Consider the following 13,350-nt stretch of genomic DNA (forward strand, 5'->3'; position numbering starts at 1 on the left):
GAAGTATGAATACTTGATACTAAAAGCAAATTTTTCCGATAATACTTTTACTCAAGTAACATTCTCAATGGAGGACTTTGAGTATTTCTACAGTGTGGAATTACTACTTTTACTTAGGTAAATGATCCGGATACTTCCTCCACCACCAGGTTAAAAAGAATTGTTCTGTGAAAAAATGGCACCTGCGAGTCCCATAAGTATACATATACAGTACTATGCCTTTTAGAAAAGTAAGTGGTAACTACAGTTCAGTCAGGAACACTCTCGTAATAGATTTAACAATTTATTGCAACAAATGAAAATACAGTTATGCTTGGCGCTGATGGCTCCGCTCTTCGCAATGCTCCCTGGACCAGCCGAGCAGCATGCTACGCTGAAACAGGGAGCACCATGCAGAAACCCCCCTGGGTAAAATAAGTGAGCCAAAAGAAAGTCACTGAAAACCATTTTAAACTTGGAATCATGTTAGGATGCTGAACTAGGAAGGAGGAGGCTGGGGTGGTGGAGTGAAGCAGCGTCAGTGTAGCAGGGATCAGTGAGGAGGGAGTCACATTTAAAAGGACCGGGTGTGATTGATGTGTGTCTGATAGGAATGGTTATTAACTCAACGGGCGTATGACTTCCGTATCCTGCGTGAAAAAACGCTAAGCTTAATTTGTCAGGTAAATATAATGGAGTATAAAGTACAGTATTAAAGTATGAGTATAAAGTAGCATAAAATGGAAATACTCAAGTATTGAAACAAATTCTTCTTTACTTGAAAACCAAATCTAATTGCAGTACTAAAGCATTAAAAATCCAATGTGGATATTTACTGGCAGTGTGTTAATACTCTACACGTGGCTGATGGTTTCCTCCACGTTTGCTCCCTTGCCAAGGAATTGGTATTTTCTCTCTTTCCACCTCACCTGCTTCTGTCCACAACATGTTGTTTTTAACATCTGATTTTAACAGTTGCTGTGCCAGCTGGCTCCACCAATATATTTCTGTTATTCAAATCTTCCATTAGGTTGATTAAGTAGATCTGGATCAAGCGTGGACACTTTTGCTAGAAAAGAATGTGGCAGCAGGAGAATATGATGTGATTCATTTTTCGGGATTGCTGGGGTTTCCATAACACCTTTATTCAATCTCTCACAATTCCTGAGCAAATATTTGATCTTTTATTCTTTGTCTTTATAATTACAAAACTTACACAGTAACTTTTAATGAATTCTGGTGAATACCAAAAGGTGTTAAACACAAACAAACAGTTTGATGGTTTAAGAACACACAAAAAAAAACAAAAAGCAGCTGTCAGAAGCTGTTACATTATGAAATACAAATCTCACGATAGAAAATTAACAGACCTATACACACCTTGAGTGCCCATTCTTACACTTCGATTTGCAGCTTGTGCTTTGGTCCAATGTTACTGGTATGGCAGTGTCTGTGCATTATTGATGAGATAAATAACACTGGGTGAGGACCTGTCTCTGGGATAGCGGGGATAAGGTACAAGGACACTTTAAGACAAGAGTTACACTAAGCAAGAGCACACATGCTTTTTTTCCCCCTCATATACAGACTACTTTATATAAAAAGTGCATTGTAATGATAAACAGTAACAGTAAGTACTATATTCTCTTTTTGTGAAGCTGTAATAAATTCATAGTGGTGTCATTGTGGCAGGAAAAAGTCTTTTTTTAAGGGCAAGACCAGTGAAGGTAAGAGCCTGCTGCAGGATGCAGAAGGGTTGCCCTCGGTAACAATGTCTCCTACTCCTCCTGTGTTACCACTTCCCAGGGATGGGCACCCCGCATTCATACCAGCCCACGAATGGATGGGGTGTGCGACGGCCAATAACTCCAAATGAAACTGGCTCCTGTCTGTATGCGCGATAAAACCCTAAAAAGGATAGAAATGATAATTTTCCCCACAGCCATTTACAGAAAAGTATCAGGAGATTTGCAATAAAGATCCCATTTGCAGTTGACATGCTTTATTTCGACTGAACGTTCCAATTTGAGTAACCTCTGGCTGGGTTGGTGCAAGTGATATAAACCAGCCCTATGTGCTGTTGGCCTGTAAAGACACTTTATTTGTTTTTGTTTTTTTTAATCCGGCCGGCCCACATTAAAATAAATGGTCCGGCCCCTCTGGCATTTGTCAGAATTGCTAGATGGCCAATCATGAATGCCTACACAAGGTTTCTGGAAAATCAAATCCAGAGGGCAAAGAGTAAGCAACCATTGTAAATTGTGAAAGATTATTGTTTTCTTGCGTAGTGATGAATTGTGTTGGATTTATCCCAAGCAAGATTAAAGTATTCTCATGATGTACTGATATGACCTGAAAGCAATACTTGCCAGGAAGTTATGGCATTAGTCTAGGAAGTTAAGGTATAAATAGAAAAATGGTCTGTAGTAATGAAAAGCATGTGAGATTTAAGCTACAACATGCAAAACCCTGCTAGGTGATTTAAAAAGTTATTATTTAAACATTACTCTGCATAGATTAGATCAATGCAGATAGACCATTTAGGAGCCTAAGGAGACTGTGTGGAACTAAATGAATAGGTTAGGTCTAAATATCAAGGCTACGAATGTGCAACTTGTTTACCTTGTGCTGAGGGCAGATTATTTGAGAGGTAGGCCGGACCTGTCCTTCCGTCCCTGTAGGAGTCCACAAACTGGCAATGGTCGTCTCCCTGGCCAAATGTGTCTCCTATGCTGTAGAAGGGCTCTGTGGAGGGAAAAGAGGAAGTGGGTATGGTAGGATTTTATTTGTTATGATAGTCTGTAGAAAAGTACTGGTTTTACATAGAAGTGAACACATTACCTCGAAGACCATCTCCCATGAAGATCTTGTATCGCAGAGAGTTACACAAAACCACACCCACAAACTTCCTGTACCATGTCCGCTTGACGTACTGGCTGCCTTTACAGCTGCTGTGGGCTGAATTATACTTGAAGGTAAAGGGGATCCAGATTGGTTCTCCACCTGAGGAGTAGATGCATAGCACTGTGGTGGTAAAATATGAATCTTATGAAAAGCCACGTCATGCATCGGGAGACTAAATTCAATTTTCTATGTAAAGTTAAACAGTAAAAAAATAAATCTGTTATTTTTACGGTTAAATTTGAAACGGTCAGTTTGTAAGTTTAACCAGAAGGCAACCAAATCCAGTTTTTATCTTGAACCTAGATGATGATTTATTCAACAATGATTTAGGGCCAAAATACATGTTTTATCAGCTGATCCTTATGAACCATCCAGACCTCTCAGACAGTCTGTCAAAAGGATGCCCACTGACTTAAATCAAGGTTTAAAACTCTTTTTACCAATAGCTCTTAAAAATGTAAATAATTCATTTATATTTTGTGCCACACTATGGTTTGTATTCTCCTGTTTGATCTGGGTTTTTATTTCTTCACTTTAGTTTTCTGTTTTATTTTACTCTGTTTAAATTCTTGTGTTTCTTTTATATCTTGTCTTAATGCCTCGTCATATCTCAAGTAAAGTACCTTGGATTGCTTTCTTGAGGAAAGTTCTTCATTGGATTCAGGAACGGAAGCAATAAATAAATCCTAAAATTACCTCAAACATGATGTGTCACTGTGTGCTGTCTGGATTTATAGACCAACTGATTTTGGATTTTCAAAGCCAATATCAATATTATTGTACATACATTAAAACCTATCTTTGACAAGGGCGCTCTGAATTTTGAAAGAAAAGAATCATGCTAAATGGGACATTTTGTAGAAATAAAGTTATGACTGTTCTCTTGTGAACAAAACACGTAATGGGTACACTGTTTCTAAAATACTTAAAGTGCTCTTATTATGGTCATTTTCAGGTTCCTAACTGTATTTAAAGGTAATATCAGAAAGGGTTTACATGGTTTAATTTTCAAAAAACACCCAATAGAGCTGTTTGGAGCCGTTTTTGATCACAGTTTTTTGTTTGAGATGGTAAATGCCTTTTGGGTGGACTTGGGCTTTTTCAATTTGTAAACCTATAATGTGCACAAAAAAAGATTATACTGTATAACACAAGAAAGGGTAAAAGCCAAAAAGCATAATATGACCGCTAAAACATACATTTGGGATATCTGTACAGCAGTGTCTTACATAATACTTATGGGCCAACATATTGTAGCGCTTGTGGCCCTGCCGCTCGGCTTGCTGTCTGGCTGAATGATGAGGACACGGTGGCTGAAGTTTAACTGGAGGACCGAGTTTAATTCCCTTTGGAATACAGGCTAATAACGGGGTTGTAAGAGTGCCCCTAACAACAATAAAGCTGATGGCCATAACTAGCTAGTAAGCTTAACTGTTGGTAATGTTAAAACTCAGGTGGTTTTCTCTCAGGCTTATTTGTCTGACCCCTTTTTCCTTTCCACCCCCACTTTCCTCCCCTTTTCTGAACCTGACCAATCAGCTGAACTAGGGGCAAAATCTTCCCCCGATGAACACCCCAAGACCCTCTCCTATGTTAGTCCTGCAGAGTTGCTCCATATACAATGTGTGATGTTTCTGCAATAAGCTTATATTGGCTGATGTATCATCCTGGCTTATTTAGAGTGATGCTTGTCAAGAAATCAGGGCTTTTTAGAATGATGGCTCCCTCTTTAAAACCAGCAGCTTCGGTAAGACATGGCTTGTTGACCTTAAATGAAAGACAGGCAGTCAGTACGTGGACTTACCAGGCGGTCTTTCGATGAGAAGAGGATCGTCTGAAAGAAAGAATGCAATCATTTCACAAGGGAGGAAAAAAACACAGGCAGCACCGCAGGTTTAATGCATTCACCTGATTTTGAGACTGAAAGACAGATAATGCACGTAATGCAGAGTACATCTGGTAGTCTGCTTTTACTGCAAGGATGGTTTTATATTTGAATGTCTTGCATTGCAACACATTGCGTCACTATGACATTTTTCTTGCATGCTGCAGTACAGAAAATTAGAGGCAGTTTTGACTGAGGTTTGACCTGTAGTCAATATGGTATCTCTAAGTTTATCTTTGTAGGCATTGGTAGGATACACACCTGATTCGGTGACATAGGTGAGTGTATCACTGACGGGTCCCAAACCAAACACATTCTTGGCCTGCACTTTGAAGTAGTACCTGAACAAACAAAAAAACACAGCGTAAGGATTTCATGAGAGATTTAGTAGTTGTTGTGTTGTGTGTAGTTGTTGTAAATGGGTGAAGGTGAGGAAAATGTTGATGACCACAGCAGATGACTGGACGTATTTCACTCAAGCTGATTTAAGAGTTGTCTGTTTTATATTCCTATGATTTCAAAGTGAGCGCAGCCCAATAAAATTGGTATTTGGCTCGTGTTGAAGGGAGAAGAAGGGAAAGAGACGGGAGGGAAGGGCGGTGAGGGGAAAAAGAGACATTTAGACAAGTGGAGATTAACAGATAGAGGCTAGAGGATACGAATGAAAGACAGAAAAATAAGGGATGTGGAAAAAGTTAACAGCGGTTGATGTATGCTGAAAAGGAATGGATGCATGGGGAGAGCTTGAAAAATAGAACAAGTCTTCAAAAGAGAAATTTCTCACAGAGAGCTTTAATATGGCAGTGAGCTCACTTTGTCTCCGGGTGGTGGAGGAGTTATTAATTCCTATCAGATTAAAAACACCAGTAACAACTTTGAGAGTTTGCAAACTTTTTCCACTGTTGCAGGCTGATGTGTTTGTTATTGTGTGTGTATTATTGCAGTATTGTGTGCATATGTGCTCCCTTTCACTCTGCAAGGTCACATACAGTAAGTTCATGTTAGGTCAATTCCAAGCCAAAAACATTCACCACATACAGCCACGAGCCGCGACAACTGTGACCAAAATATATATCACCAAAGAGTGAGAGGAAGAATACGGCAAGGCAGCTGCAGAAAGATGATGTAATGAAAGAAGAAATTTGAGAAGATAGAAGAAAAAAAAAAGTGAGTCAATATAAAAACAGAAAATAGACCACAAAAAACAATTGCTCTTCTTGTCTTCTCATCAAATGTAAATCTATGTGGCATCTGCACACACACCATGGGCCAAATTCAGCCTGGCCATATTACTCCTCAGTATATATGATGGTTCAGCCACAAAAACATGCAAACTTGTACTATTGTAAGTTGTAAGTGGCCTTTAATGACACTCATACTGTTTGAAAAGAAGTGGAAAAACAAGTATGGAGGTATTAAATTTGCATTATCATAGCATATATCTTATATACAATCTATTTGTTTAGAGATCAAGATTCTGTTTGCAAAAGACCTGGATAAATGTAAATGGACTATTCTTTTATAGCGGTTTTCTAGTCTCAACGACTACTCAAAGCGCTTTTACATAGTACAGGAATCATTCACCCCTAACACACAATCACACACTGTGTGGCCGAGGCTTCCATACACGGTGCCACCTGCTCATCAGATAAACACTCACACACAGTTACACTCCGATGAAGCATCAGGGGCAACTCAGGATTCAGTGTCTTGCCCAAGGGCACTTCAACATGAGACTGATCAAACAACCAACTTTATGATTGGAAGGCGACCACTCTACCACTCAGGCTCAGCCACCCCAGAAGAGACAGGAAGACTAGGTCTGCAACTAAGGATTGTTTTTATCAATTCATCTGGTCATATTTTTATGGTCTATAAGACATCAAAGAACAGTAAAAATGGCCATCACTATTTCCTGGAGCTCGAAGTGATGTCATCAAATGTCTCTTTTTTTTTTTTTCGACCAACAAAGAAAAATTTATTTATAATAATTCAAGAAAAATAAAAACAGCAAAGTCATGTCCACATATGAGTTTTAACACATACTTGACTAGCCATAAGGAGCCTGCAGCATGGGAAATAGCATCACTGTCGCATGAACCATTTCGGGATTAACGGTAACCATGGGACATGCACTATTGTGAATAGAATGGAAAACTTCACCCGATGCACGCAGCTCTGTTTGTGTTGAGCAGCAGGTGTTTCCTGAGGCGGAACACCTATCATAACACCTCAAGCAGATTTGTGCCTCCACCGGGCAACAGGATGAACTCACACATCTGAAACAGTTTTTCCACCAGATTGTCATATGACATGCAGCTTGATAGCAGTTTTACCTGTCTGCCATTCATTCCGCTGTCGTCTGATGCATGCCAGTGCTTCATCAAGATGTTTTTATGGTACATACGCAATGGTCCCACATCAAATTTATCAAAAACTACACATGCTGAGAAACTACAGAAAAAAACTTTCCTTGCGTCATTTACACTTACGACTTTCAAGCTTTATGCACAGCGTTCAATTGAGCAAGAAATAGGTTTTGAGGCAAGTACTCTCCCTTCCTCTCTTGGGTCTACGTGCTAAGAGCTGTTTCCATGCATTTATTTAAAAAACAAAACGTAACTCGTGTATCGTAAGACAGTGTTTTGGAAACACGCTTTAATAACTGAAACAGACCCAGGTGACTGTATCTCAGATCATGTGTGCTGAATTTATGTTCCACTAAATTTTAGCGTTTTACAGCATGTCACATGTCGGTGCAGATTCAAATGTGTTTTTTGACCTGTCGCCATTTACCAAAAATTATTTACTTCACTCTGAGGGTTTACCGATCTCTAATACAAGCATTACATTATCAGTGTCCAACTTACACTCTGCTCTGATCAGCGTCCGCATGGTTTGATATGAAAAATAAAAACGCTAAATATGGATTAATACCAAGTGAAGTAAATTCAGGTTCTCTTTTGTCTATGACTCCCATTGTCTGTGAGACGATACTGTGTGAATCAGTGAACCTAAAAGCGGTGTGCATGTGCTCACACCAGCCTCTGTATAAGTGTGTGTATTGTATGCATGTGTACACAATGATGTAAACAAGCACCAGGTGGTAATGTGTTACCTAGAGTTGGGTTTGAGATTCTCCACAGGCAGATGTGTCCCGCTGGCGGGTCGAGAGGACCATCTATTGTTGAGGACATCGTCATATGAAGCACTGTGGACCATGTAGCCTACAGGGAACAATATAGAATTAAAGGGCAAAGCTTAAGTTGTTCGAAAAAGATAAAATTGGATTTATTCTCATGTTCACGTCCAGTTGTAAGTGAAACACAACAATATGCTAAGGGTCAACATTATAGGAATACTTTGATATTTTGAGACTTAGAGTTAGATGAGACGGTCGATACCACTCTCATGTCAATAAGATAAACATGAAGCTAGCACCAGCGGCGGGTTAGCTTAGCTTAGCACAACAACTGAAAACAGGTGGAATTAGCTAGCCTGCCTCTGTCCAAAGGTAACAAACCCACCTACCAGCTTTTTTGTTTTATCAACCTTGAACTCAAATGACCTATGATTATTTATAAAGTATCAACATTTATTTTATGCTTTTAATTATTTCCTGAGAGTAGGTGGTCCCCCCTATATATTTAAACCTGAAGAAAAACTGCCGCCCTGGCATTTTCTGTTGCTCACGCTGACTGTCCCCCAACCTGGCCGTCTGTTTTCTTCTTCTTCTCAGTCACGCAAACTAATCCTTAGAATCCGGTAAGCAACCTCAGGTCATGCAGCTCTAGATCACTCACTTTGGCTCTGCCGCACATCAAACTACCAACTGTTTCTATTGGACTTCTGAGTCTGGGTTTCTATTTTTACTGGAACCTCACCAACACAGCTGGCTGCTGACAGGAGTGAAGGGAAATACTAGCCACTTTGTTTTTCTTCTTTTGGTTTTTTCTTCTTAGCATTCTCTGTTAAACTGAGGATAAAGTAGTGTGTAGACTCTGTTTTTTCTGCTATAGGTATACATTTATTAAATGTTGTAAAGGAGTTGATCTTTTGAGACAAATGCAACACTTCTAATACTCAGTGACTGATGTGTTTTGTCCAACACCTTTAAACAAAAAGGTCATCAAGGTTCAGAGTAAATGGAATAAGTTGGTTTCAGGTTAAACCACATGCCAGTGTCCATCATCTTTTCCAGACCATTTGATAACAGCTGTTTCCATCAACTTGTTTTGAAAGCTGTGACCCGTAACTTGTAAGACATGGTAGTGCAAATGCGCCCTAATAAGTAAAACAGCTTCTTATGATTACTGCTTATCTGCATGTGGGAACTGTCTGTATATCTGCATGTATGCATCAGATCATGTCTGCTGTATATCTTGCAATACAATACACTTGAAGGAAATACACATTAAAAGTTAGTTTTATAAAATATAAAAGTTAAAGGTTCTCAGTTTTGATCAACTCATCTTTGACATTGCACATAACAGCAAAGAAACTTCAGTAGCTACATCAGTGTCTCGACACTTTAGAGAAATGACTGCATGGAATGCAACATGGTATGTAAAATAAAACAAATTCACAGAGGAAGTGTTTGAAATAGGAGCAAACAGTGATTAGTTGCTAAAATGTCCGGACAAATCAAGTGCAAAAATTGTCAAGATAGTGTGTAAGCAGATAGGATCACCAAGGAGAAAAGAGGGGGGGGAAACAGCCGTAGCCTATGGACCAACTATCTGTTTTAGACATCAGTGGAAGGACTAGCCCACAGCATGACCAGAAGCTTGGGTTTTCATGCCAAAGAAAACATACTGGCTCTCTAGTTGGCCAGACTGCTACCTCTGATAATCTACCACGTCTCATACAGTATGTTGTTATCTTCACTCTCTTCTGTGTCCCTTTTTTCCCCATGTGTCACTTTCTAGGTCATAGGGATTTTGCTCTGCAGGAACTAAAGAGTATTATTCAGTATGTTAAATGCAGTCTGCTTTTTATGATTTATTCACAATGAACTGCTGGAGTGGGTTCTTAAAATTAAAGTCAGAAGGAAGGCTGGTGTTAAAGCCATATCCTAAACACAACAGGTGAAAGGTTAAATAACGGCAGACAAAAACATGGGATATGTGTGGACTGTAGCTTTCCTCTAAGAAATATATGAAACAAACATAATTGCCATATTTCCATCACGTTTGTGTGCGTTTTTTTTTTCCGTTCGGGGCCCTAATCTTCAGCAAGAGTTTAATGACATCTGACTTGAGAATTTTTGTCACGTACTGCACTAATTTGCATTTTCATTTACCGGTTTTCTGAAAATGTGGTTAAAATGTATGTTACATCTGGGTGGAACTATCACAGCATAGAAATAAACGTAATTACTTATTACAGTTTTGACTAAAGAAATACACAAGTCAAAACAAACACCAAGGATAAAGGTAGTGTTTACTTCAAATTCTTTTTCTTTATTTTTAATTTTAGTTCAACTTTAAGTTCTGGAAAAACATATCTTACCTGACACCATATCATCTTTCAGTGGGCGGCCCCAGTCCAGGATGATAAATGAGTGGCAGCCCTCCATGGCGACGACGGTGAAGTTATGAGGCTTGTTCTTGGGAGGTTGATTCTGATTGGCTGAAACGCTGTCCTTCTCTATCAGGTCTTCTAGGACGTCGACCTGAAGATACTCCAGAGCCTCCGTCAAGGAGCAAGGAGAAGCCAGGTCTTTCCGGATGTAGTTCACATAGGGAGCTGAAGCCAAGAAAAAGTGATGGAAAAGAGTTGTTCTTTCAAAGTCATACTTTTTTAATTTTGTCAGTCATTTTGAAATAATACGTGATTTGTTCATAGTCATTTATAAACAGGGGTGTCAGAAATTGCCTCCCTAGCTTTCCTTTGTTTCCTTTCCTCCCCTTTTTGTCTCTTGTATGTTTTCAGACTCTGGAAATGCCAGCTGGACCTACAGCTGTGAAAGCTTAAGATATCCCACAATTCCTAGTCTGGCTGATTTGGAGGGAACCACTGGAGCCTGGAGTTGCTCCTACCTCCCCAGATGATTGACCCTCTGAGAAGGCCAAGAGTCTAACACATGTCAGTATCTACATATCGGTGAGGCTGTATGGGTTTAGGCTGTTACAAGCTCCTACTGTATGTGTAGTCTATACACAATTGTGTGGCTCACAACGCATTCATACACCTAAATATGTGATCTTTTGTCAAGGTGAGCACATTTATGTGTCTGTCCATTCACAGGGTGCTTGTAAGGCTGCATTTCTGTACAGCGTCCACATGTCCAGGATCCATGTGGGCTTGTGTCCACAGAAGATCCAGATGTTTTGCTTTGTTTCTGTGTTCTTCTGTCTGTCTGTCTTCTCCTGCTTGTTGAAAACCAAATCCAAAAATACTGACAAAAACTGGCGTGTGTGAGCCAGACATGGATTAAATATCACTGGGAAACAGTATCAGGACAGTTCACATAACATCAACTCTGCTATCAGTCTAGTAAGGCATAAGCATTGTAATAGTCCAAACATCCTTGTACTCATTTTCTAGTCCATTGTGGCAAACTCCATCCATCTGGATTTTACTGTAAAACAGATTCACGCAACTTCTAATAATTTAAGTCCTTTCTGTCCCGCGTCTTGAGCAAAGATTATTCAAACCATATAAAGGGGAGAAGTCAGACAGTTCATGTTAAGTATGTCAGTAGACTGGCAGGCTGCTAAAGCGCACCTAAATATATTAAACAGGAAAGAGGATGTCTTCACATTGAGCCAACACAGCCTTCTCTCTAAGCCAAGGGCAGCTCCTTAACTTTTATGTTTTCCACTGATCTCTCTCTTGCCTGTTTTTATCTCAGGGAAAGTAATAGCTTTCAGATGGCTCTATGTGAGGTGATCACAATTCAGTCATTGTTTACCAAGATAAATGGTGCCCACAGTAAGCCATGTGGTTGTTGCACTGTTGCTTTTTTCCACAAAGATCAATTTAACAGTGACAGTGACACATTGCATTTAATCCGTCATTAGATAACAGTTTAAATAGTCACTACTCAAGGTTTTATTCACATTGCTACACAACGTGTGTCTCTTAGTCAAGTCACTGCAGTATTCTTACATGTTGTTAGAACTCTTCAAATTCCAGCTACTACAAGGCTACACATTCTCTAACCTAATGAAAAATTTGTAAAGTAAGGTTTTATATCTTGGTTTTTAAGTGACTAGCAGTGGGATAAACCACTGTGACTTGTACAGTTATGAACTAAAACATCCAAAGCTATACAGTGAGCACTTACTGGCATGGCAATTTGAGGGAGGATAAAGCAGGATGCTATCCCTCTTGTTAGCAAAATGTGTTGATACATATATATTTAATATAATATATCTGAAGCCTAACTGTGACAAATGCCCGAGACTGTCCGTGGTTCTGAAGTAACAGAAGGATTTGCAATTGCCAGCCCCGACCTTTTGTCACTTTCGTCTTGGGGGGGCTTTGCTAGTCACACGTACACAATACAAACCGGGTCTGTTAAAAATTAACAAATCGCCTACTGCTTACTAGCATTCATCTGTATGCTTACACTATTAAAGTTACAATATCTTCACAATTTTTATTTCAGCCACACAACAAAAACTATAGTCCTTAACCCTTGTGTTGTCTTCCCGTCAACCATTATCGCTTTTTACGACATTTTAGTCACTTTTTTTAATGTTGTGGGTGCTTTTTTGATATAAAAAAACTGAAAACGGGTCAACGGGGTTGACCAGAGGATAACATGAAGGTTAAACACAGCACCATTGAAAGGATCTCTGACATTATGTATTTTTTAAAAGGTTGGAGTCAAGTAGATTCTGTTTTTATTTCTGTCAGGAGAATATTGTGATCTGTTTGTGCAACCAGATGAGGTGAGGTGGTATGTGAGGCCAAAGTAAGCACATAGGAACAGTAAAAACAAAGCAGGGGGCTGAAGTTAACTGGGATGAAATCTGGAGGCCCTCAACAATTCACCCTCAGTGAACTTTGTTATTATTTTCCAATTTTGGATGCATGAGACCAATTTTGAATCAACTATTAGAGGTAGCCTACACTTATTCCCACACATTGTTGGTTGAGTGCTGCAATTAGTTACATTATGATATGGATAAGGAAAAAATAACTTAACAAATGAGTTAAATTTTTGTTTTCTTGGCAGATGGTTACTGTAAAATCTGTGAGGGTCACATATTTATGAGGTATTGCTGAGAAAGCCAATATGGAGGCTCAAATGTATTACTCCCCCACAAACCAAAACAGAACTCCCGTAAGTGTATCATTATTTACAGCATAGTGAAACATTCATCTCACCCACTTATGAAGGTAAATATGCTGCAAAACGTGAGAGTGCATTAAGAATAGAATAGAAAAGAATAGAATAAGATTTGAGAGCTTCTAAAAATATCAGTACTCATAGATGCGATGTGAGCACTTGTAGAATATGATTTGAGAGCCTACTGTACTTGTATTTTTATTTTTTTTCACTTAAGTCAGTTTTCCAGTACAACCACAACTCAGTGATTACAACCTCTTGAATCTGTTGCTGCAATATG

The 13,350-nt window shown here is 39.2% G+C and overlaps 1 protein-coding gene across 1 annotated transcript in view; it reads right to left on the bottom strand.

Moving 5' to 3' along the window:
- Positions 1 to 1,106: 1,106 nt before the first annotated feature.
- The window catches only part of fndc1 (fibronectin type III domain containing 1), a 37,973-nt gene continuing 25,729 nt past the window's right edge, over positions 1,107 to 13,350 (bottom strand). The window contains exons 17-23 of the mRNA XM_034900293.1: positions 10,280 to 10,516; positions 7,887 to 7,995; positions 5,030 to 5,109; positions 4,688 to 4,717; positions 2,821 to 2,982; positions 2,602 to 2,724; positions 1,107 to 1,887 (exon numbers count right to left, since the gene is read on the bottom strand). Coding sequence (XP_034756184.1) covers positions 1,772 to 1,887; positions 2,602 to 2,724; positions 2,821 to 2,982; positions 4,688 to 4,717; positions 5,030 to 5,109; positions 7,887 to 7,995; positions 10,280 to 10,516 — 857 coding nt within the window. The 3' untranslated portion in view covers positions 1,107 to 1,771. The remainder of the gene's footprint in view (positions 1,888 to 2,601; positions 2,725 to 2,820; positions 2,983 to 4,687; positions 4,718 to 5,029; positions 5,110 to 7,886; positions 7,996 to 10,279; positions 10,517 to 13,350) is intronic.

Source organism: Etheostoma cragini, chromosome 18 (assembly GCF_013103735.1).
Source record: "Etheostoma cragini isolate CJK2018 chromosome 18, CSU_Ecrag_1.0, whole genome shotgun sequence".
NCBI classification, from domain to species: Eukaryota; Metazoa; Chordata; class Actinopteri; order Perciformes; family Percidae; genus Etheostoma; species Etheostoma cragini.